The sequence below is a fragment of the Artemia sp. Qi Xiang Cuo genome, chromosome 15 (assembly GCF_049724085.1).
Source record: "Artemia sp. Qi Xiang Cuo chromosome 15, ASM4972408v1, whole genome shotgun sequence".
NCBI lineage: Eukaryota > Metazoa > Arthropoda > Branchiopoda > Anostraca > Artemiidae > Artemia > Artemia sp. Qi Xiang Cuo.
In genome coordinates this window covers 38,565,251-38,591,109 of record NC_142808.1, presented here as the reverse complement: position 1 = coordinate 38,591,109, position 25,859 = coordinate 38,565,251, and the positions used below count along the sequence as shown (strand labels likewise).

Below are 25,859 nucleotides of genomic sequence, written 5' to 3'. Positions count from 1 at the left end.
CACCGTTTGTCCCTAAAGTGTTATTCTTTAAATTGAAGTTGATTTGCTCTTTTATTTATTTTCTTTTTTTATGTTTCCTCCTGTGTGTGTAGGGGTGAAAAGAGGTGCAAGACGAGTACCACCTCTTTAAAAGTATTGTCCAAAAAGAAAGTGAAGATTGCCAACTGAAGTTTAGGAGAAGGAGGATGTAGTAATATGTGATGATACTTTGCTTGCTTGCTTTTGTTTATTTGCTTGTTTCACTTCTGCTTATGTGCTTTATTTATAGGTGTCTGTGTTTAATAAAGAGCAATCTCAAAAATATAACAATCATTCTCTGTGCGAATAAGATAAAAACTGTGGGGGGGGGGATAGGGGACCTAGAATGGGTTTCATGTGCTTCATTGAAAAATTTGGCATCTATTGGTTATATGGTAGAAAACGACGGAAATTTTTTACAATACTTGATTAAAACAATGTCTGATGACAGGACAAGCAAAAATACTTTTGAAATGCAAAAAAAAAAAAAAAAAAAAAAAAAAAAAAAAAAAAAATACCACTTTGGTCGATGACCAAAAAGCAACGACACTTCTTGTGATGCCACTTTGATAGTGGCAAACAAATGTGTGGCATAAAAAAAAGATAATGCTGGATGGGGAAGGGGGGAGGGGGAGAGTACAGTTCAACTTTATTTAATATATCCATAACAGCCTTATTACTTGAGCACGATTCTTGTGGATTATTGACTTCAGAGGTTATAGTTATATGCTGTCCTGATCCAGGGATTGTTGAATGTGCGGTTCGCAGCTATTTTTAATTCTTAAAATATGTTCCTTCGCCAAAATATACTCTAGCTTACGTCTTTGTTGCAATCTCTGTGGATTCAATCATCCATGGGTGCCATTTTTGCGTTTATCGTGGGGAAAATTGGCGATTATTTACATAACACGAAAATGATGGCAGTTCTTGATATGACCGATTAAAACAATGCCATTTCGCCTGATGAAAAAAAAAAAAGAAACAATAAGGCTTTGTGATGACAATGACAATTTTTCCGATGACAACAAAAACGAAGACAGTTTCAACAATGACAGAAAAGAATATGTGGTTTTGTCCAATAACTGAGAAAAAACCATGAAACTCTTTGCAATTACAAAAAAAAACATTTTGTACTTATGTACTATCTGTAACACACGCGCCATATTATATAGGGAAGATGCTCAAGAAACTAGTCAAGCAGGTTTCTTTCAATAGACAATTGGATTGGAAACCGTGGTTTGTCATTGCGTTTACAATATTCAAACTATTTATCTTAGGTTTAGGGGGGGGGCAAGGTACCTAGGTTGGATTAGGTTAGGTTACATATTTAATATATGCCATGGTTTACAACCCACCCCCTTCCCCTTATGTGCAAATATATAGCCGAAATTTGTTTCTAAACTATTATATTTGCATCCTATTTTGTTTTATTTAATTAGCATTAACCAAACTTCACTTTTCGCGTGTGTTACACATAGTACATAAGTACCACACTATTCATCCGGCGAAAGAAAAAAAAGTAGTGGCACTTTTAGCAATGGTCGAAATATCGGCGACAGGAGAAGCGATGGCAAAATGTCATAGAATTCGCTTATATTCAATAGCTAAGATATATGTATTGGCTTGTATTTCCTTCATATACTTTTTCAATCCAGTAGAAAAGGTTTTTGGCCCAAGTTCTAAAGTCACTTAATTTATTAGTAAATCGTTGACATTTGCCATCTCCTTCATCTTCCTTATATAAGGTAATAACGTTCATCTTTTGTTTCTTGGATTCAGAGACAATAAAATTATTACTCTAATGAAATGTAACCCTAAGGGGAACAGAAAACAGAGTAGTTAAACAAAGTGCATTAAATTTCCTGACATTATATGAATGTGCGAAGGGTCTGAACGAGACCCTTGCGTCTAATTTCCTGACCTTATCTAATATTGACTTATTGTAGCTTCAAGAAAGAGCACAATCAAGGCATAATAAATAGTTTTGAGAAAGATTTTTTACTTTTGTATACACCTTTCAGGACAAATTCCAGATTGTAGGATAAATTGAAATAAAACCTTTTGACAACTAAAACAAATTGACAAAATGTCGCAAAAAAGAAATCGTACTTTCTTTCAAGAGCGAGTTGGACATCAAATCGGCGAGAAAGACAAACAAAGGTGAATTATGTTGAAAATATAAGGAATTTTTATTTAAAATATCAAATAGTGAGAATTGTGGAAAAATTATAAATCAAAATCTCTTTGTTCCTTGTTTTTTCTTAGTATTTAGAATTCACTCACTAGTCGAGCGTCAAATATTTGTGAATGCTATACTTTTTGCTCTTTTGATTATTTTTAAGAGTCAAAATGCTTCTGCTAGCTTTTAATTTTGGCAAATCAAGTACATTCTATTTTTCAAACAGTAACGAACAAAATAAAATTTGAGGAACAAGGAATTAACTCTTTGGCGTCGTAAGCAACAGTTCTAAACATGTAACCAATCCATGGACCAATTCAATCAATAAATCAATTTAGTGTAAATTAACACTTCAATAAACCAGACATCACTTTCTTTGAGTGTTTTTACTGTTTTTCATCGAACATTCTCTGCCTCTGAGAACACTCTCTCGAGTCGGGAAAACATTACAACTGATATAAAGCCACCATGTTTCATCTATCGGTGTGCAGTAAAATATTATTTATCTTTAAACTAGGCTTTAGTATTCATGATTTTTTTTTTACTTTTATTTTGGGAAGTTCTTCATTGCTAAGGGCAAACTCTCAAGCTCAAGGGTAAGCTCAAATCGTATAAAAACAATGAATTTCCGAACTCTCGTATTCGACATGTTTCTGCTAGTTTTTCAGTATTTTTGCAAATAAAGTATATTATATTCTATCCTTCTAATTATCTTGAATATGAAAGGACGTTAGAAGAAAAATTAATTCTTTTGGAATTAATCCTTAAATAACGAATCCAAATTGTAATCCCAAACTTCTCTGCCTATGAGCACAATCTTTCAAATCATGAAAAGAAACAAATGAAACCATTAATGGTCGCAAACTGTAAGTAAACAGCAAATTGTTCTAATAGTAGCATAAACTCTAAAGATTGGAGTTTTCATAACAATACATCAGAGGCAATACTGTAGCGTTGCCTATAGTAAAGGCCATACGGCTCCAATGTTTTATTATTATTATTTTTTTTTCCCCAGAGGCACTTCATATGGAAGGAGTCGTCTTAGAAACTTCAAAGGGTGCTCAATCAACTTGAAATTGAAAGCTCTAGTGCCCTTTGTAATAGTCTAAAGTGATTGGAGGGCAACTAGCCCCCCCCCCACGCCCATCATTTCGCAAAACGTCTCCAATCAAAATTTTGATAAAACAAGTTTGTTCAGCATAGTTGTTTTGCCCATAGAAAATATGTTTTTGAAGAAGACGCTCCCCCAGAACCCTCAGGGCAAGGGTTTTAAGTTATGCCATGGGGCATATAAGGTTTTTAAAGAAGGTGTTGTCGTAGAAACTTCCAAACAGGATCATTTGATTGGAAATTAAAGGGCTAGTGCCCTTTTTAATAGTCGAAAGTGATTGGAGTGCAACTAGCCCCCCCCCCAGACGCCCATCATTTCCACAAACACATCCAATCAAAATTTTGAGATAGCCATTTTGTTCAGCGTAGTTGATTTCCTAGTAGAAAATATATTTTTGAGGAGGACACTCCCCCACAACCCTCAGGGCAAGGGTTTTAAGTTATGCCCTGGGGGCACATTAGGTTTTTTATAGAAGGCGTTGTCGTAGAAACTTCAAAACAGGCTCAATCGATTGGAAATTAAAGGGCTAGTGCCCTTTTTAATAGTCGAAAGTGATTGGAGTGCAACTAGCCCCCCCCCCACGCCCATCATTTCACCAAACACATCCAATAAAAATTTGAGATAGCCATTTTGTTCAGCGTAGTTGATTTCCAGAGAGAAAATATTTTTTTGAGAAGGACACTCCCCCACGACCTTCAGGGCACGGGTTTTAAGTTATGCCCTGGGGGCTTATAAGGTTTTTATACAAGACGCTGTCGTAGAAACTTCAAAAAAGGCTCATTCGATTGGAAATTCAAAGGGATAGTGCCCTTTTTAATAGTCGAAAGTGATTGAAGGGCACCTAGCCCCCCCCCACGCCCATTATTCCCCAACACACAAACAATAAAATTTGTATGATAGCTAGTTTGTTCTGCGTAGTTGATTTTCACATAGAAAACATGTTTTTGAGAATAGCAATCCCCCACAGCCCACAGGGCAAGGGTTGGAAATTAAGCCTAGGGGTCATATAAGGTTTTTCTAGAAGGTGTTGCTGTAGAAACCTCAAAAAAGGTTCATTCGATTGTAAATTCAAAGGGCTAGTGCCCTTTTTAATAGTCGAAAGTGATTGGAGGGAACTAGCCCCCACGCCCATCATTCCCCCAAAGAGCATAGTTGATTTCCAGATAGAAACAGTTTTTGAGGAGAACACTCCCCCACAACCCTTAGGGCAAGGATTTTAAGTTATGCCCTGGGGGCATATAAGGTTTTTGTAGAACGCGTTGTCGTAGACACTTCAAAAAAGGCTCATTCGATTGAAAATTCAAAGGGCTAGTGCCCTTTTTAATAGTCAAAGTGATTGGAGGGCAACTAGCCCCCCCCCCACACCCATCATTCCCCCCCACACATCCAATCAAAATTTTGATATAGCCATTGTGCTCTGCATAGTTGATTTTTAGATAACGAAATATGTTTTTGACCAGGATTCTCCCCAATATCACATACGTCAAGGTTTTCAAGTTGTGCCCTGGGGGCACATAAGATATTTGTAGAATGCATTGTCATAGAAACTTCAAAAAAGACTCTATCGATTGGAAATTCAAAGTGACAGTGCCCTTTTTAATAATCGAACGTGATCGGAGGGCAACAAGCCCCCCCCCACGCCCATCATTCCCCCAAACACATCCAATCAAAATTTTGAGATTGCCATTTTGTTCAGCGTAGTTGATTTTCAGATAGAAAATATGTTTTGGAGGAGGACACTCCCCCACAACTCCCCAGGCAAGGATTTTAAGTTATACCCTGGGGGCAAATAAGGTTTTTATAGAAGGCGATGTCGTAGAAACTTCAAAAAACGCTCATTTGATTGGAAATTCAAAGGGCTAGTGCCCTTTTTAATAGTCAAAAGTGATTTGAGGGCAACTATCCCCCCCTCTCATGCCCACCTTTTCCCCAAACACATCCAACCAAAATTTTGAGACAGCCATTTTATTAAACGCAGTTTTAAGTTCTGGAAATTAGGTTTTTGAGGATGACACTTCCCCCACAGTCCTCAGGGCAAGGGTTGTACTTTAAGGAGTTTCCGAATCCTTTATATTATTTTTTATGGAAGGGATACTCGTATAAACTTTAGAGAGGGCTCATTTGATTGGAACTTGAAATTTCTTGTTCACTTGTTAAGAGTCAAAAGAGATTGGAGGGAAAGTAGCCACCCTCTCCCTACTCCACGCCCTAAATGCATCAGATAAAAATGTTGTTAAAAATAGTTGAAAGGTTAAGTAACAAAACTCTGGCGTCGACAAAACCCCCCAGGGCCCGGGGGCAGGAAGGGATTCTCGTATAAACTTCAGAGAGGGCTCATTTGATGGGAAATTGGAAGTTCTAGTCCAGCTCTTACGAGTCAAAATCGATCGAAGGGCAAATACCGCCCCCACGCCCTTTTTCCCCCACCCTTCCTTTGAACTAATTCTGTTTATACCTGAAGGCCCAATGAGAGCTAGAATGTTTTGGTATTAACACACACCTATTAGACATCTGCTCTCCTCCCTAACAAGGAAAGAAACAGAGAGTGTAAGGCAGTGGCGGAGCCAGGGGAGGAGCAAGTGGGGCGCCCCCTCGTAACGTAGTCTAAAGTAATGTTATTTACTTAATTAACGCAAGATTGCGTTAATTAAACTTGCTCCTAACGCAAGTTTATCGAATCAACCTATTTTGCCCCCCCCCTAAAAAATCCTAGATCCGCCCCTGGTGTAAGGTCACTTTAAATTTTAACTTTTAATTCAATAAACCCCGTTCCAAAGTTTATGCAACAACCTCTTCCACATAAAGTGCCCCTTGGAAAATAAATAAGTATCATTTCATTGAACCCTTACGGTTTTTAGCTCAGGTAACGCTATAGCATTGCTTCTGACCTAAAAAGTTGAGTAGAAATTTCAGCTTCCATTTTTATGAATATCCGAAATTATCTGAGGGTAATATGTTTGGGGAGCATATTCCACAGCTGGGAAATTTCTGCTGTGTGGAATTTAATGCGGAGGAATTATCAGCAGGAAAAGAAAATTGTTCTTTGAGGGGGGAGGAATTTCCCAGGGGTGGGTTTTCCAAATGTGAATTATTCAGGGAGGGGACGACTAAACCCATTCGATAATATTCTAAATTTTACATCCGAAAGTAACGGGAATAAAGAATCAACGGAAATGTCAGAGATAGCACTTCAGGTTCCTTTAGACGATTTTGTTCGTGTCTTTTGAAAATTAAATAAAAAAACAAGTTTTTTAAACTGAAAGTAAGAAGCGACATTAAAACTTAAACCGAACAGAGATTATTATGTACCTGAATGCGGCTGTGTCCTCCTCAACGCCTCGCTAATTATGATAAATTTTTTTATTTTTTTAAAAAATAAAGTTGTGAGACAGAGTCAAACTTTTGCGTAAAGAGCGAGGCGTTGAGGAGGGAACGGCCCCTTTCATATACAAAATAGTTTCTGTTCGTTTTAAGTTTTAATGTCGCTCCTTACTTTCAGTTTAAAAAACTTGTTTTTTTTATTTAATTTCTGATCGTTTTTTAGTTAATGCAGCTTTTATTTTGGCTCGCCGTCATTGAATAAGTAAACAAAATTTGCATAAAAATTTTACTTTTCTTTTGCTAAATGGCTGTCTCTAAATTTGGTTCTGACGTAATTTACAAATTAACTTACGTAACGAACTTCTATAGTCGTATATTTTTCTTCTGGAAAAAAAATACAAAGTTGCAGATTTTTGCAGATATGAGCTTGAAACCTATGTTATAGGGTTTTCTGATACGTTAAATCTGACAGTGATTTTCATTATATTTTTTTCACTTTTAGGGGATGTTTCCCCCCTCTTTAAAAAATCAGGTAAGTTTTCTCATGCTCGTAGCATTTGATGAGTAATAATAAACTTAACAAAATTTATATATTTAGAATCAGCATTATCAGCCCATTCTTTTGATATATTTATTTACATCAAAGTTTCGTTTTTAAAAGTTTCGCTTACTATTGAGCCGTATCGCTTGTTTTTTTTTATTGTTTTTTTTTTATTACGTTTATGTTATTACTTATATTATGGGGTTATCCTCTTAGTTAATAACACGCTCTTTACGTTAACAGTTAAAAAAGATTTTAATTCACACACCCCTGAATCACAAAGGCCGTTTAATTAGAATAGATAGCTTTTTTGAAAGCACTAAAAAAAACTGTAGCCTAAAGAGCGAGGTATTGACTTGGGGGAGAAACCCCTCATATAAGTAATAATTTCTGTTCATTTTAAGTTCTAATGTTGCTTCTTACTTTCAGTTGAAAAAACTTGTTTTTTTTACTTTAATTTCTGATCGTTTTTTAAATAATGCTTGGTAATCCGGCGCCCCCTTCATAGAAATGTCCCTTACCCCAAAGAAACATCCTCCACGGAAAGATTATCCGAAGTAACCCCCTCCTCAAGCCCCCCTCCCCCCCCCACCAAAAAAAATTCTTCCTGAAAATGTCTGTATACTTCCCAATAACCAATACAATATGCAAGCAATGGGCAAAGTTCATAACTTGCAGCCCTTCCCCTGGGAACTGTGGGGGATTAAGTCATCGTAAAAGACATATTTATCAGATTTTCGACTAGGATAAACACAATGGCTGTCTCAAAATTTTAATTGGATGACTTTGAGAAAAAAATGAGAGTGGGAGGGGGCCTAGTTGCCCTCCATTTTTTTTGGTCACTTAAAAAGGGCACTAGAACTTTTAATTTCCGTTCTAATGAGCCCTCTTGCGATATTCTAGGACCACTGGGTCAATACGATTACCCCTGGGAAAAAAAAACAACAAAAATATAAACAAATAAACACGCACCCGTGATCTTTCTTCTGGAAAAAAAAGCAAAGTTCCACATTTTTGTAGATAGGAGCTCGAAACCTCTTCAGTAGAGTTCTCTGATACGCTGAATATGATAATGTGAATTTCAATAAGGTTCTATGACTTTTAGGGGTCTTTCCCCCTTTTTTCTAAAATCAGCCAAATTTTCTCAGGCGCGTAACCTTTGATGAGTAAGATTAAACTTGATAAAACTTATATATTTGAAATCAAAATTAAAATCTGATTCTTTTGATGTATCTATTGGTACCAAAATTCCGGTTTTTAGAGTTTCGGTTACCATTGAGCCGGGTCGCTCCTTACTTACAGTTCGTTACCACGAACTGTTTGAAAGACATTTTCAAAAGATAGATTAATTTCATTTGTTTTACTTTCTCTGTGGCTGCTCAATTATGCATGTGAGGGGGGAGACTTCCTCCCGCCACTATCTCCGCTAAGGTTTCAGTTTTTATCTAAAGCCTTAAAAATGAACGTAATGCGATAAAAATATAACTCAAAATAAAATATATAGAATAAGATATGCACATAACACGCGAAAATTAATCAAAAGTGTATATTATGAATTTAGGGTTGCCCAACTGATGACCCGGGGAGCTCACCATTCTAAGTCATTGAAACAATTTCTGCTATAGCAGGGAGTATAAAACATTTTTGAGTATTTTAACGTATTCCACAACTCAAACTGTTCAACATTCTACAATTCAATGTGTTTGTGTAATCTCCTAAATTGGGAACGGAGGAGATAAGTGAAGTCCCGCCCCGTATTGGATGAGTCTCCAACCTCACCCTCCCCCTCTCCTACTGTCTACGCTAGTTTTCTTCCTTCTGCCAACTACGCCGCCCCCACTCCAAAGACTTTAATAAGGTAAATTTTTGCATGGGAAGAACACATAGTAAATCTATTATAATTATCCAATTATAAGGTTGAAATACATACTCTGTGATAGATGCAAAATTGCTTTGGCACACACAATCCTATTAAGGTCAATTCCAAACAGTCGTGATCCCTTTGTGTCAGCAAGTGAAATGGTCAAAACACCCTTATTGGAGCTATTTTTTCAATCCATTCATTGTTGCCAATTCGCTGTCCACAAGTTATGCAAGCTGTCTATTGTTCATATATAAGGTTTTTATCAAAGCGTTAATCGTATAGACTTTAAAAAAAGCCTCATTCGATTTAAATTGAAAGTTCTAGATCCGTTTTTTAAAGTGAAGAATAATCGGACAGTCAGCAACCCCCCCCCCCTGCAATAAAAAAATTGAAACTTTTTGCAATCAACAACGAACAAAAATTAATTAAAAAAAAAACTATCCGAAAAATAAGTTTTTCAAAGAAAAGTAAAGGCCATTTTAAAATTAAGCTCAGGAGATATGAATACCAGTTAAAATTCAAACTCAAAACGATCATAAATTAATATTAAAGAATAAATTAAACCCAAAACGAACAGAAATTAAATAAACAATCATAGCAAAAAACATAAAAAAAGTAATAATATAAATGAATAAATAGATTTTAAAGCGAGTAATGCTTAGATTGAATATGAAAATCAAGCTTAAAATGAAAAAAAATAGCTTGCTATTAAAGTACAAATGACACTTAAAACGAACAAAAATTAAATAAACAATCAATGCGAACAAACATACAATATATATTAATGTAAATGAATAAATAAATCTTAAAACGAGTGAAACTTAAATTGAATATGCAAATCAAGTTTGAATCGAATAAAAATAACTATTAACAAGAGTTTGGGTATCGCCTCACTGCAGAAGCCTAAAACCTACTGCGTCATTGGCGCTTTACTGAAAACGAATATTATTACAAATGTTTTTTTTGTACTTAATATTGAAAATAAATATTAAAATTACAGTAAAACTTTGAACTGATGAGCTTTCAGCAAATAATATCATTATACATCAAAGATTCAGTTTAATTTACTAGTTCTTTCCAAGATTGGTCAAGACAAATATAGTTTCACTACAAACAAAATTTGGATACTGCCCCCTCCTTTAACTGCAAAAACCTAAAGCCTTCTGCGTCATTGGTGCTTCACTGAAAACGAATTACTCGTATATTACAAATTTATTATTTTCCAGTTCTTACAGCACTGAAAATGAAAATAAAAATTACAGTGAAAATAAATCTTGAACTGATGGATCTTTCAACAAATAATATCATTATATATCTAATATTCAATTTGATTTTGTTTATACTTTCCAAGACTGTTCAAGACTCATAAAGTTTTCAGTAAGACTTATAAAAATTATGTATAAAGTTCATCACAGTTTTAATAAAACCTACTGATTGTATCGTGAGAAAACTCACTGGGCTTTAGGTTTCAAATACCCGTTGTTTCAGGGCAAACGGTTGTTTTCAGGGCAGAGAGGTCAGCTCATTAGCCAATTATGCAGGTAAATTAATATGGCATATCGCATTCAACTTTTCGCTGACTAGGGTTATAATTTAGACCCATTTATGCTTTATTAATAAATATTTCATGTTCATGTTCATGACACAATAACGCTAAGTTGATGTAATGTAGCTTTAATAGTTTGCTAAGCAATCAAAGCCATTAAAAAAAAAGATTGAAAAAGCCAAAACAATACAATTCTCATAAATTGGGGCCAAGCTTTCGCTAGTCTTACTACTGACCATTCTTCTTAGACCACGGAAAAGTTCTCAATAGCCAAGGAAAAAAAAATGTTAATCAACTGATACAATCAAACTAAAATGAAAAAAAAAATTGTACGACTCTAAGCATTGAATGCTATCACTAGCATAGAAACAAACGGTAAAAAAAACATTTATCAAAGAATTGAGGTCCAACATTTATAATTATCATCTTTCCGTAGCTAAAGACTAACTTTATATAAGCTGAGGACAAAACATTTTATGACGACTTTCTGCTGTTTTAATGGAATATTCTAAGTAGCAAAGACCAAAAAAGTTTCTCAAATTCTCCAATCATAATACTGTTCAAACAACTTTTATACTTTACTAAGCATTTAAAGCAAGTTTCAATCTCCTATCAGCAAAAATGTGGAATTTTGTATTTTTTGCCAGAAGAATAATTCACGGATGTGTGTTTATTTGTTTGTTTTTTCCTCAGGGATGATCGTATCGATCCAGTGGTCCTAGAATATAGGGAGATGGTTCATTCGAACGGAAATTAAAAGTTCTAGAATAAAAGCTCCCGCTCATTTTTTTTCTCGAAGTCACCTGATCAAAATTTTAAGAGAGCCATTTTGTTCAGCATAGTCAAAATTTAACAAATATGCCTTTGAGGATGATTTCATCACTCACAGTTCCCGGAAGAAGGGCTGCAAGTTATGAACTTTGCCCATTGTTTACATATAGCATTGGTTATTGGGAAGTATACAGACATTTTCAGTAGGGATTTTTTCAGGTGGGAGAGGGTCGGAGGAGGGGTTGTGGGAGGATCTTTCCATGGAGGAAGGGACATTTCTTTGAAGGGGGCACCAGATTTCCCAGCATTATTTAAAAGACGATCAGAAATTAAATAAAAAAAAACTAGTTTTTTCAACTGAAAGTAAGGAGCAACATTAAAACTTAAAAAGAACAGAAACTATTACGTATATGAGGGTGTTCACCCTATAGTCAATACTTCGATCTTTACGCTAAAGTTTTTTTTTAGTACTTTCAAAAGAGCTATCTATTCTAATTAAACGGCCTTTATGATTCAGGGGTTGTGATTGGAAGAGAATTCGAACTTTACCGTAAAGAGTGAGGTATTGACTAGGTGGTGAACCCCCTTAAATACGTAATTTGTTCTGTTAATTTTAAGTTTTAATGTTGCTCCTTACTTTCAGTTGAAAAAACTTGTTTTTTTAATTAATTTATTACGAGAATCTTTTGTTTCTTTGGATAGTTTCTACTTTTGATTCGGAAGGCTCTGTATAAGCAGGTAAGTAAACAGACCTCATCTTCAAATTGAAGCTAGACTAAAATCTAAGAGTTTCTTAAGATGTGCAACGGTTGGCCGGAAGCAATAACTTATCCAAGATTTTTTCGGGGGGAGGGGATTACAACAAAAAAAATAATAATAACACATCAAAATGTGTTTATATTCGTTTTTGTTACGTTTTTACGAGTCGGACAAACATTTCGAGGAGCGCAAAACCCCCTTACAACCCCCCTGGATATGGCCTTGGCCTTCAGTTTCTTGGAAAAAAGTCTAGTGGTGAAAATGTCCAGGGTTTTTGGATATTTAACTGTATACTTAAGTATTGCATAGTGCTCTTAAGTGCGTTTAATTTAGGATTAAAAAAATGGTTTCTAAAGAAGTATTTAATATTATATGGCAAAAATATTTCCTTTTTTTGGTATTAATCCCTATTTTTAGGGGATCTTCAGCTAATCAGCCTTGCTTTTGAAAGGGTCATATGTAGAAAATTATCAAGTCAGGTATCAATGCATAAACCCAGGCTTTCTCTGTTTACTATCTAGGAATATTCCTGACTGCAGAATACCCCACATTTCAAAACAGCTGCATGCCATATATAGTCTAATCTTGTTAACAAGTTAAGTAATATAGCACAAATAATAATAAATTCAGTCGAGCATGTAGGCAATGATCAAATACAAACTTTCAATATTAGAATCTGAAAACAGCCGTTGTTGATGGAATAAAGCAAATTTACTCAGCTTTAAATTGGCTAGCAAATATAAACTAAACATCATTAGAAGGAAGTACGTAGCTTCCGAATGTTGAATTTAAATGAAATGTTTGTAAGAGGAATAGATATCTTAAAAGAGAAATCCATTTTGTGAATTTACCGAAAATCCTTCGATTAAATAATAAAGTCATAATTTCTTGGAGCAAAATTATTTTCTCTGTTATTCAAAACGAACTTTTTTAGTCCAAAAGTGCCTATTTGTAGACAATACTGTAGCACCAAACTAGTGCATAAACTTGAAAAACAAATCAAGATTTTGATAGAAAAAAAATCTAATGAAAAAAGAAAAAAAATAGCATACAGGCCAATGGTACGCGAAGCACAACTACCGATCTCCGGAATCTCTGCCTTTGGCCGGGAATACTATCGTGGCTGGAGGCAAACATCCCATGATTCCCGAGTTTTCCCCTCAGATTCCTCCAGGAGCTCATTTGCAGATGGGTTGACTCTGGTTGAGCTTGCAGAGTCAAACTGCTGACCCCCGTTAAAGCCAAATAATCAGGAACATAACTCCAACACCTGCCCCGAAGGACATAACAGAAATAAACAGCAGAAGTAAAACTACTTGAAACGGAAGTTATGACATCTATTGTCAACCGAGACAATTCATTGGCATAGATGCATTGACAATACCCTATTATATGTGATTCTATTCATTTATCAACAAACAAAAAAACATTTACAATGTACACGATAAACAAATCCATCATCTTAGCTATTCTTATGGGTCGCCCAATAACCTGACTCCAAGTTAACCTAAAGAGCAGTCCAGTGCACAAAAAAAAAGAAAAAAAAAAATAAAAATGGGAAATCATCCAAAATAACAAGCTACATGACTTATCAGTGTTTTTTTTTTTTTTTTGTTTTTTTTTATTCAGTCCATTTTCACTGCTGAGCCAATCAAATAATAGTAGAGTATGGACGTATGGTAACAACCTATACCATACGTCCTCAAATACCACTATCAAAAATATTACAATTTATAACCACTTGATTGAAAAGCTTAGAATTGAAAGCTTTCACAATAATACAACCAGAACCGTGGCTTCTTATCCTACAGCTACTATAATTCTGGGTATCTAATCTAAGTGATAAAAAGTGTAAAGATAAGGAGCCATGGAAAGAAAATTAGTTCCAAAAATCAGGTGTGCTTTTGTTCATCAAACTCTTATTCAATTCCATAATAAAAATGTGAAAGCTAAGCACGGTAGACTTGATGGATACTAATATGGTTCTTTTACTTCTTTTTTCTGGGATTTACTCGTGATGGGGTAAAAATATTACGTCATGTATTGACCTAATTTTGATTTGGGTTTCTAAATTTTACTTAGTCATTTAAAGCGCTTAGTTCCCCTCTTTTAATCCCTTTCCCGTGATTTTTTGCAGCGTAAGCTACAAGCTTTCTTAATCACTACTCATTGTTGCAGGAATTACGAATTAACACTTCCATTCAGAATCACTTACCACATCCCTTGGAAGCCGCCAGGATAGGATGTAAAAAACACTTCTAAGATGTGTTTCAATCACTATCGCTTTCACAGTGGAACTACTTAGCAAAGAAAAATCTCATAGAATCGGGATGTAATCCTAACATAGCGGAATTTTATGAGAAGCCTTCACCAAATGAGCTTTTGTTTCGAGACAATAAAAAATCACTAAAGAGAAAATAATATTTTTATTTGCATTCAGAAATATTTGCATATTCAAAGGACAAGCTACTTTCATTCTTAAGGTTATAACCTTTAATTAATCCTGTTAATACAAGAGGTTAAATGAGCCATTGCCAAAATGGCTGTTGAAGAGGTGGACGACAGATAAATAAATTAGCTGTCGACAAGCCAAACTCTGTAATAATCTTTTTTTAAATCTTTGTGTTAAATTACTTGATTTTAAGTGTTTCCTTGTCATCAAGATTTAGTGAAACTTGAATTTGGAGGCAGAAGAACATATATAGGCGCCAAATAATATTATTTAAATCAATCACCACACTTCTTTTCTTTATATATGTAAAATATTTATATATGTGACATTTAATCTAATATGTGACATTTCTCCATGGTGGCACGACTTCAATCTCAATGGAAATAAGACAAGGTTCAACCATTTTGCCCACGGAAAGTATTAAATATATTTTTGCAACTTTGTAGCTAAGAAGCATTAACATTTCCAAAAAACACAAAACGATGTAGAAAAAACAAAGCGTGGAAGGTACATCCGAAAATACCTTCAAATAGTGCAGTTAAAAGGTTTAGGACTAACGGTACAGAATTGGTTAGCAAATTTTTAACAGACTTTTATCCTCTATATTTTATATCAAAACATTTTGCTGACTCTCCTTCGCCCTCCCCCTCTCCATCCCTATTAAGTAATATTTTAAGAATAACTAGGGCTAGGCTAGGATTATCTACAGATTATAGGCTAGTAGAAAATGTACCTTATTGTGCCCTTTCTGGCAAAAGTGGTTCTTATACCTTCAGCCCAATGCAAAGCAAAAGTGTGTGTCGGGTGGGAGGGGGGTGGGGGGGGGGGTTAAACAAGGATTTATTTCTTGGGGGGGGGCACAAAAAAAAACTTTAAAAATTAATCAAAAATTTGTTTATATTCATTTTTGTTATGTTTTACGAGTCAGAAAACATTTCGGGGGGAGGGGGGGGATTCAAACCCCAAACCCCCTTCCCTGGATATGGCCTTGCGGTCGGGAAAACTTTATTTAAAAAAAAAAAAAATTACCTCAGGATCAGAATGAAGACGCCGTTGTCGCTGAAGACTTGCCTTTGAACTGCACACAGGGACAGCATTTACCCTAAGCTTATCTTCGTATTTTAAAGATAGTGGTGATCTCTGATAATTTTCTCGAGTGTCAAATTTATGAGGACAAGTCGAAGATTGAAGCATGGTTGGCGCATAAGGAACAGAGGTTGAGCTAATAACAGATGACGAGCCGAGTCTCCTAGTTGAACTGGGGGACCCAACCTTTGTTGGGACAAAGGTCTCACTTTCTACATTTAGAACATCGCTCTTTTTAAAGGTATTTTGGTTGGCTACGATTGAAGGTGTAGGTCCAAATGCGGTGCTTCGGACAGGAATATCACAAAATGAAGTTCTGTTTTTGTGCTTATTACTTTCTATAATAACTTGCGTGTCCTTGCAAATTTCCGACGGTGAAATGGGAGAATTGATATTCATTTCAGTCGGTTCACTACCAACATTTTGACTATCTTGAAATTGGTTTTCAGCAGGGTTGTCAACAGTAGAGCTAAATACAGAATAAAAGCTAGAAATAGAATGGTGCCCCTCACCTTCACTAGAATTCTCGTCATTGATTACAGAAGCAAAAGGAGAAGTTGAGGAAACACCGACATTTACGCTTTTGTCTACAAAACAATCACTGTCTAAGTGAGCAGCCTTTGGTGTGATGGAACCACTCAAATCCTGTATCATAATGTTTTTGTGAAGACTGTTCAACGACAAGAGCGATGGTATTTGGTCCTGTGTTTGCATCTGACTAAAATCTGGACATTGTATTTCACGGAATTTTTCTGAAAGTTTGTTCAATTTTTCTCCATTTTCTAATCCTAAAAAACTTGATTCATAATCACTTGTATCGATTGAGAACGAAGAAATAGTCTCAATTGACGAGCAGCTGTCATCTTTATCTTGTGTTTTAGTTGAATCATAGGGAGACGAGAGAGTATTGTCTACAGGTGAATTCCTATCAACTTTTCTATTCAATTTAAGGGACTCAATTGAAGGCTCGTCCTTAACTCTTTTTGCTACATTTAGGTCACTCTGCGTTTCTTTTTCAAGATTGCTGCGTTCACTTCCAAGCACTTCAGAATCACAGATCGGAGACACGAAACCTTTACGGCCTGATTTTCGAAGTATGACACTGTCATTATCGGAACTAAATTTTGACGTGTTGTTGAAGCAATCTTCATCTTTGCTAGAAGCAATTTCGGAGCGAGAACCATGACGATTTTTAGGCTTTGGAGTTGATGTTGAAGAGAAGCGACGTAAATTACCATTGACATCTTGAAAACGACTGAAAGCAAACGGCGCATCCTAAAAAAGAAAGCAAGGGGAATTAAAAATAAGGTAATGACCCTGTTACCAGCATAGTGCGTTTTGATCTACACTCTTACCAACGTCCTTTGTATACAAAAAACGTAATGATCAAAAGAAAAGTACTAATGAATCGTGGATATATGTCTAGCTAGTTTGGGAGGTTAAGTCCATAGATAATAGAAAAGATTGGTTTTACATGATTTTTAGCCTATTGCTTTACAGGATTTTAGCCTGATTTTTAGCCTCTGTCCCCCCCCCTCACCCAAACTAGGCACCACTGAAAGATTAAAGTCAAAAAAAGAATTAACATTGCTTATTTTCTTACTATAACGTACTGAGCTTATGGCGAAAACAATATCCAGGCTTTTGGCGGTTACTTTTGTGTTTGAATACCCCGAACGCGTTTCAGTGCACTTAGCCAACTTGGATTTCAAACTACTACCAAGTGTTGATTGTCTAAGATCGTTTTGTCTCTATTTGGTTTTAGTGTCTCTTTTTGCCTAATTTCTGGGAGTGTCCTAATGATTTGGACTCTATAAAAAAAAAAAAAAAAAAAAAAACTACTACTGACTTAAAAGATTTGGCTTTTCGATAGCTCATTACAGCAATTATTCCTAAGTAGAATCTACAGTGATGACAGTGGTCGAATATGGCTCTGAAGCAAGGGCGCTCCGAAAAGCGGATGAAGATTTGCTAGATGTTGTCCAGAGAAATGGCCTAGCCTACGGATTGTTCTGGGTACCCGACTTACTAACCGTATTTCAAACAGTAGGCTGTACGAAAAGTGTGGTTCACTCCTGCTTTCTTGGGCTATAATGAGAGAAGGGTTGAGATGGCTAGGGCCCGTTCTGCGGATGAAGGATGACAGATTGCCAAAGATTGTCCTATTCGGCCAACCATCTAGGGCTAAACGGAAAGCAGATCATCCGCAGTTGGGATGGGAGGATGTCATAAAGAAGATTTAAAGGGAATGGGAACTTCCTGGGAGGGTGTAAAGAGGGAGGCTTTGACTAGATTGGGATGGAGGAGCACGCGTAACTGTGTTGGCCTCAGGCGGTTTGGTGCTGCGGTGAGTGTGTGCCGTTTATGTGCCGCTTAGATAGTTTCTAAGCTCTCCACAAGTGTTTGCTATGGAAACAAATCATCAATGTCTGTATTTACACCTATTTTACACTCTATAAATGGTACTATTTTTCAAAAAGAATTATCCATTTTTTTTCATCTCGTGTTTCCATTCTCCTGGGATTTTCATCCCTCCTGGACTCTCCCACTCCATTCAAAGCAACGTCATATTACAATTTTTGTCTCCATTTTTACATATTTGCAGAAGAATCGTTAAATGTAGCCGCAGGTTGATCGATTTCGTGCAAGATACTAAAAAGTAATGCTTAGTAAGTAAGGTTATTTTTACATTATTCCCTTTGGCCAGTCTGTAGGGAGCCAAAGAAGAATGTTTCAGAACAATACCAATTGAGTAAAGGTGGTTGATGACCAAATATTTAATATCTGAACAGATTAATATAAAACATTAATATAAAAAAAAGATTAAGGATAAAGATACTGAAAAGCCTCTGCTGGCGCGTAGGGCGTCGAATCGATGATTCAACTGCTCGAAAAAAAAAAATATGAAATGATGATAAAAAAAAATATAGGAATAGGCGAGAAGGTAAATAGTCACAGGGTGGATAACAACAGTGGTGGCAATCAACTAGACCAGTAGTTCTCCAACTGTGGTACGCGTACCCCTTGAGGGTACGCAGCCGGTCAACAAAAAAATAAAACAACGCTTTAACTCCAGGACTGGCAATTTTATTTATACTTTGGCTATAGTTTACTTAATAGCGGTAACTGAGAAGGTGTACCTATAATGTTTTGTGGGTAAAAAGGGGTATAGTGTTTAAATAAATTTGAGAACCACACTGAACAAGACAATAGAAAAAAAAAATATAGGAATAGGCGAGAAGGTAAATAGTCACAGGGTGGATAACAACAGTGGTGGCAATCAACTAGACCAGTAGTTCTCCAACTGTGGTACGCGTACCCCTTGAGGGTACGCAGCCGGTCAACAAAAAAATAAAACAACCCTTTAACTCCAGGACTGGCAATTTTATTTATACTTTGGCTATAGTTTACTTAATAGCGGTAACTGAGAAGGTGTACCTATAATGTTTTGTGGGTAAAAAGGGGTATAGTGTTTAAATAAATTTGAGAACCACACTGAACAAGACAATAGAAAAAAAAAATATAGGAATAGGCGAGAAGGTAAATAGTCACAGGGTGGATAACAACAGTGGTGGCAATCAACTAGACCAGTAGTTCTCCAACTGTGGTACGCGTACCCCTTGAGGGTACGCAGCCGGTCAACAAAAAAATAAAACAACCCTTTAACTCCAGGACTGGCAATTTTATTTATACTTTGGCTATAGTTTACTTAATAGCGGTAACTGAGAAGGTGTACCTATAATGTTTTGTGGGTAAAAAGGGGTATAGTGTTTAAATAAATTTGAGAACCACACTGAACAAGACAATAGAAAAAAACTTGTCCTAAAGAACAGGTTTTGGCAGCTTTGGACACCTTAGGAAACCTTTCCTGCTGACAAAAGAAGAGGCGAAAGAAGCTCGACAAAACATATACTGTTTGTAGGCTTTAATTAGCATCTATGATGACGACGGTTCTCTGGTAAGATACTCTTTTTGGTTAACCTTCAACTTATTTGATTGCCGGCTCACCTCAAAAGTGGAGTGAAACGGTCTTCATTAAACTTAAGCCTCAAGTAGAGGGGGCGAGTTTACGAGCTAACTCGCCGGCTTGTAAAAAGCCGACGAGTACGCTTGTAGACAAGTACACATAAAACCTCTAGTTCCTGCTTGCTCAGCGGCCAACTAGCTGTCGTGTAGAAACCTTGTGTTGCCGTCTCTGCTCTAATGCTATTAGCAACTAGTGGACAAGCTAATGGGAGTTTATGTAGCTAGTTTACAAGCTAGCTCACTCAAAAGCCGGTAAGCAAAATTACTTATTTTCTTGTGTATTTAAGAATGCATATAAAGATGCGTGGCACCCACTTAAAGTTGTTTCGTATTGGCATATCCTAGGACTGAACCTTCGGAGAACTAGAAAGCTGCTTTATAATCTATTATTCTACTATCTATTTATTATGCTATTTATTTATTATATATATTACTATATGCTATTTATTATATTCTTATTATGCTATTGTTATTATCTATTATGTTTTATTATCTATCATTCTGCTTTATTAATAATCTATAAAATCTACATAGCGTGAAAAGACAGATTGTTTGCATTGAAAAGAATTCCTTTTTTGATGCATCCTTAATTATGAACATGCTTGCTCTTTCTTACTTGGTATTAAATAAAAAAAAAACAAGTTTTTTTTTAACTGAAAGTAAGGAACGACTTTAAAACTTAAAACGAACAGAAATTATCCCGTATATGAAAGGGGCTGTCCCCTCCTCAATACCTCGCTCTTTGCGCTAAAGTTTCTTATTGCTTAAAAAAAAATAGAGTTGTGAGAAAGTCAAACTTTAGCGTAAAGAGCGAGGCGTTGAGGAGGGGACAGCCCCTTTCATATACGGGATAATTTCTGGTCGTTTTAAGTTTTAACGTCGTTCCTTACTTTCAGTTAAAAAAAACTTATTTTTTTGATTTAATTTTTGAACGTTTTTGAATTAATGTAGGTTTTGGTTTTGGCTCACCGTACACGAATAATAAAAAAAAATTGCATATTAATTTTACTTTTATTTGGTTAAATGGCTTTCTCGAAACTTGTATAATTTTATTTACGAACGTTTTTATTAGTAATAAATATACGTAACTTACGAATTAACTTACGTAACGAACTTCTATATTTATAGATTATTAGTACGTATATTTGGGGGATCATCCTTAGTTAATACCTTGCTCTTTAAGCTAAAGTTCGAATTTTGTCCCAATTCTTTAAAAATGACCGCTTAATCAAAAAGGCCGTTAATTAGAATAAATAGCTCTTATGAAAGTACTATAAAATCTTTGGCTTAAAGAGCGAGGTATTGACTAGGGGGTGAACCCAATCATATGCGTAATATTTTCTGTTCGTTTTAAGTTTTGATGTTGCTGCTTACTTTCAGTTGAAAAACTTGTTGTTTTTTTTTAATTTCTGATCTTTTTCTTTAATAATGATGGGAAATCCGGCGCCCCCTTCATAGCAATGTCCCTCCCCCCAGGAAAACTTCCTGCAGGGAAAGATCCTCCCATATAGCTCCCGACCCATCCCCCACCCCACTCCCACCAACCAGAAAAAATCCCCCCTGAAAACGTCTGTATACTTCCCAATAACCAATACTATATGTTAATATTGGGTAAAGTTCATAGCTTTCAGCCCTCTTCCCGGGAACTTCGGGGGATTAAGTCATCCTAAAAGACATATTTATAATATTCTCGACCATGCTGAACAAAATGGCGATCTCAAAATTTTGATCGGGTGACTTCGGGGAAAAAATTAGCGTGGGAGGGGCCCTAGTTGCTCTCCATTTTTATGGTCACTTAAAAAGGACACTAAAACTTTTAATTTACGGTCCAATGAGCCCTCCCACGATATTCTAGGATCACTGGGTCGATACGATCACCCCTGGGAGAAAAAAACAAATAAAAAAAAAAACGCATCCGTGATCTGTCTTCTGGCAAAAATACAAAATTCCACATTTTTGTAGATAGGTGCTTGAAACCTCTACAGTAGGGTTCTCTTATACGCTGAATATGATGGTGTGATTTTCATTAAGGTTCTATAACTTTTAGGGGATCTTTCCTCCTTTTTTCTAAAATCAGCCAAATTTTCTCAGGCGCGTAACTTTTGATAGGTAAGACTTGATGAAACTTTCATATTTGAAATCAGCATTAAAATCTGATTCTTTTGATGTATCTATTGGTATCAAAATTCCGTTTTTTAGAGTTTCGGTTACCATTGAGCCGGGTCGCTCCTTACTTACAGTTCGTTACATCCATCTGTTTGAAACCAAGGCTTTGAAGCTTTAAAAACAGCACATTTAAAGTAGCTATACCAACTTTTAACCAAAACAGGTAGATAGAATGTAAAACTAAGAAATTAGGACCACCACCTCAAACGTTATTCCTTAAATTTATTTCTTTCTGTAAAGAAAAATTATAATTTCTTTTTTTTAATTTTGCCTGCATGTTAACAAAAGCCGTGCGTAATTTACCTTGGATTTGCAAGATTCCAACTCGTTTTCGGAAAAGTAAGACAATTTGATTCATTAAAAACTTTGGCACTTCGCACTTGGGTTTCTAGAAATTTAGCATAGAGAGGTAAAAGATGTTATTCTAGTTTCCTTCCTCAATTTTAGATTTCTACTTAAAAAGAGGGGAAAAAAGGTCCCCTTCTTTATTCTGCTAGCACCAGATTGCCGAAGATTCGGGTTCCATCAGTAATAGTGACAAAGTAAACATTTTCCCATGTTAATTTTTTGGGTTTTGAAAGGCAAAATAAATATGAGTTATATTTTATAGTTATGCATTGAATTATACACGCTACATCTATACAGACTATATTTTTATAATAACTTTCTAGAATTTATACGCTTTAAAGTTTGATAAAAGAGCTCATAAGAATATGTGAGGCTTTGGTGGGGTCGCCAAGAGATAAGGATAAAAAACTTAAAATTCACAAGTACTAAAACAAGTAAAAACTTAATAAATAAAAAAACGGATTTAAATTTTTTTTAAATGAGTAGTCCGAGAAGTTTTTTTTTAAGATATTTGAATTAGTCATTTAAAAATGGAGATGAAAAATCTTATGTAATTGTTAAGTGTATTTTCTGTATAAAATGCTTTAAAGACAGGGTTTATTATTTGGGGCATCTGAGATTTTTTGTGTACTTGGGAGGTTTTTTTTTGGAGGGGGGGGGGGGTCAAGAGAATATATGGTTAATAAAGGTATTTTGCAGTCATTGAAATGTATTTTTATCAGGTTTTTGTCAATTTTTGTTTCACCGTGGAAAGGGTGCACTGTGACGGATGGGCACCCTAAAAATACAGCTGCACAGTTTTTTTTTCCTTATTGTTAGTTAGTTGTAGATTAATCCAAAATTGTTATTATTTAGGTATTAAAAGCTCAAACGTTATGATTAATTGATAAAGTAAAGACTTTTATTATTATTTCTTTTTTAATGTAAAATGTACATAAATGAAGTTGATGGTTCTGTATTCTAAAGATGAAGGTACTATTGAGAGGAGAGGAGGCAGGATTAAAAAAAAAGAAATAAAAAAGGGTTTGACAAGGCCGTACCCAGGATTTGTTTTTTGGAGGGGGTTTTAATCAAACAAAAATTTGGGGAGGGGGTTTACACAAAAAAAAAAAACTGAAAAAACGCATAAAAAATTTGTTAATGTCCATTTTTGTTACATTTTTATGAGTCAGACAAAAATTTTTTTTTTCGGGGGGGGGGGGAGGGGGCGGGGATTCGAACCCCCTACCCCCTGGATACAGCCTTGGGATTTGAGATAGATAAGAATATATTTTATCGGTGGAGAGATAGCCCAGGAACCATAAGTGACAAATCAAAGAAAGATACGATGGCTTGTATGTTTCCCATTGAATATTCTGCCCCTTAAACCGACTGTTATATTAAGACCACTACTAAATTCTTATGCTTAGAATTTATATGCCAAGGAAGTTTACTCGCCATTGCAATTAGAAACAATAGTTTTCTTGCAATTGCATTGCAAGAAAACAATACTTTAAATCTTTTCGTTTTTTAAGACTTTATAGTTTGGCCTGCTATTTGTATGCTGGAAAAAAAATTTCAGCAATTTTTGAACAGCATACACCCTTTTAAAAATCTGGACACAAATAGGATGCTGACCCACCCCTGTACATCGCCTTTTTGACGGCCAAGCATGTGGCTGTATAAGGGGTTTCGTAATGCCAAGCATATTTTGGCTACTCAGAATGTAGTATATTTCGCAGCTTGTAAGTGTTATACCTACATCTTGAGTGATGGAAACTCAAGCTGGTTTTGCAACATATATTTGTTAATATATGAGTGGCAGTGCCACCTAAATTTGGGGTCTAATCCCCCACAAAGAAAACTATACTATCACTACAGCCCTTAGCGTATTTATGATGGGTCGAGAATTCATTAAAATATTGCTGAGGAAGTAAATTTACGATTATAGAAATATAAGCACAGTCAGTCTGATGCTGGTTGACATTAGAATCTCTTTTTCATGTCTTCGACTTTGGTATAGCTTTAAATTGAGCTTTTACAATCATTATTTTTATTTCTATTCGACTTGAAATCGATTCTAGGGCACACCTTTAACCTCAGATGGCACTGGATCAAAATTTCGAAATAGTATTTTGTTCAGAATGGTCTAAAGGTGCAATAAATATGTTTCCGGGGACAAAATAAGCCCAGCCGCCTCTACGACAAGCCTTAAGTTATGCAAACTGTCCACCAAAAATGTGGCAAAAGTAAGGCCAGTAAAGGGGCCAGTCGGGCCCCTTAGCGGGGCCCGACAAAGAGCTAAAAAAAAGGACAAAAGATTTTTTTTTTCTTCGTGGACAGCTTGAAACTTACAGCCGTAAGTTTCTGGACCAAGTAACTTTCTGACCCTAATATACAACGTAAAAAAGTAAAAAATACTGGCTCTCTAAATATGGGACTCAAAAAAGGGCCAAAAACTTGTTTTCCAGTGAACAGCTTGAAACTTCATATTTTTCTTAGATTGGATTGAAACTTCTTAGGATCTTTGTCAAGGCTAAATGGACCACATATTTTTGTGTGGAGAGCTTATGGTGTACGAAGACCCAGGAATTGGCAATAAACCTTGTTATCACTAATCAATTTTAAATCTTGTAGCCGTGATTACCCAGGCCAAGAGGAGCCAAGTATAAAAAAAAATAATTTGAGCGCAGGATACCCATCAAAAATGGGACCAAAAAGCACAAAAAAATTCTTACCAGCTGAAAACTTATATCATGAGGCCCTTGGGAGAAGAGGATCTAAAAAAAATAAAATAAAAAAAAAGCCCAAAAAGGAGCCCAATTTTTTTCCAAGCAGCTTGAAAATTGCACCCTCAAGTTTCTGGGTCAAGAAGACCCTAATTAAAAAAAAATTAGACTCGAGGTATTACCCCCTAGATATGGGTAAAAAACTTTTTTCAAGCCGGGTATATCAAAACGCATTATGTGTTGCCAGTATCGCACTTCGTGTTGTTCACCATGCATCAAAATGACGCACCTGCAATACCACAGGAATGGCTTGGAAAATTAAGCTGAAACCTTTCAGGGAATGCTAGAGATTTTAAGCGGGCGTCAAATTTTTAATTGGAAGAGGGGGAGAGAAGGAACATAAAATTTCTTGCCACTAAACCCAGCTAAAAGATTTTGCAATGTATATAAAAGTTAGAAATTTTTTGTCGATTTTTGTTAATTAAACTTTATGTGGATTGAATTTTGCAAGGTTAAATTTAGCTTGGGTTGAGCTGTTCTCAATCGAGTTTTCCAAGGTAAAAATCTGCGCGTGTTTAATTTTTCATGGATAGGTTTTGCGTAGATTTAGTTCTGCTGGGTTGACTTCTGTCAGGGGTGACTTTCTAAGAGTTGAATTTTGTACGAGTTTAAGATGATTATTTTATGCGCAACCATGGATTTAATTAAAGACATCTGAAAAAAGCTATTAACTTACCTTAAAAAAGCGAGTTCAAAACCATTAAAAATAAAATAAAAACATAATTGCAAGCATACTTGTCAGCCATGAGAGCCACAAGAAAGCAATTAAGATAGAATTAAGCACATTTTAGTACAAAATTATTCGACCGGGACAGAGCCAAATCAATCTGAGTATGGTCAATTCAAGGGATATTAAAGTTTTGTATAAAAATTGATGGCTTTCTTTGGCTATTAGATCTGTGT

At 35.7% G+C, this 25,859-nt stretch overlaps 1 protein-coding gene across 1 annotated transcript in view; it reads right to left on the bottom strand.

The window, feature by feature from the left end:
• Positions 1-25,859, bottom strand: part of olf186-M (Ki-ras-induced actin-interacting protein-IP3R-interacting domain olf186-M) — a 203,586-nt gene that overhangs the window by 55,899 nt on the left and 121,828 nt on the right. The window contains exon 6 of the mRNA XM_089100932.1: positions 15,592-16,923. Coding sequence (XP_088957058.1) covers positions 15,592-16,923 — 1,332 coding nt within the window. The remainder of the gene's footprint in view (positions 1-15,591; positions 16,924-25,859) is intronic.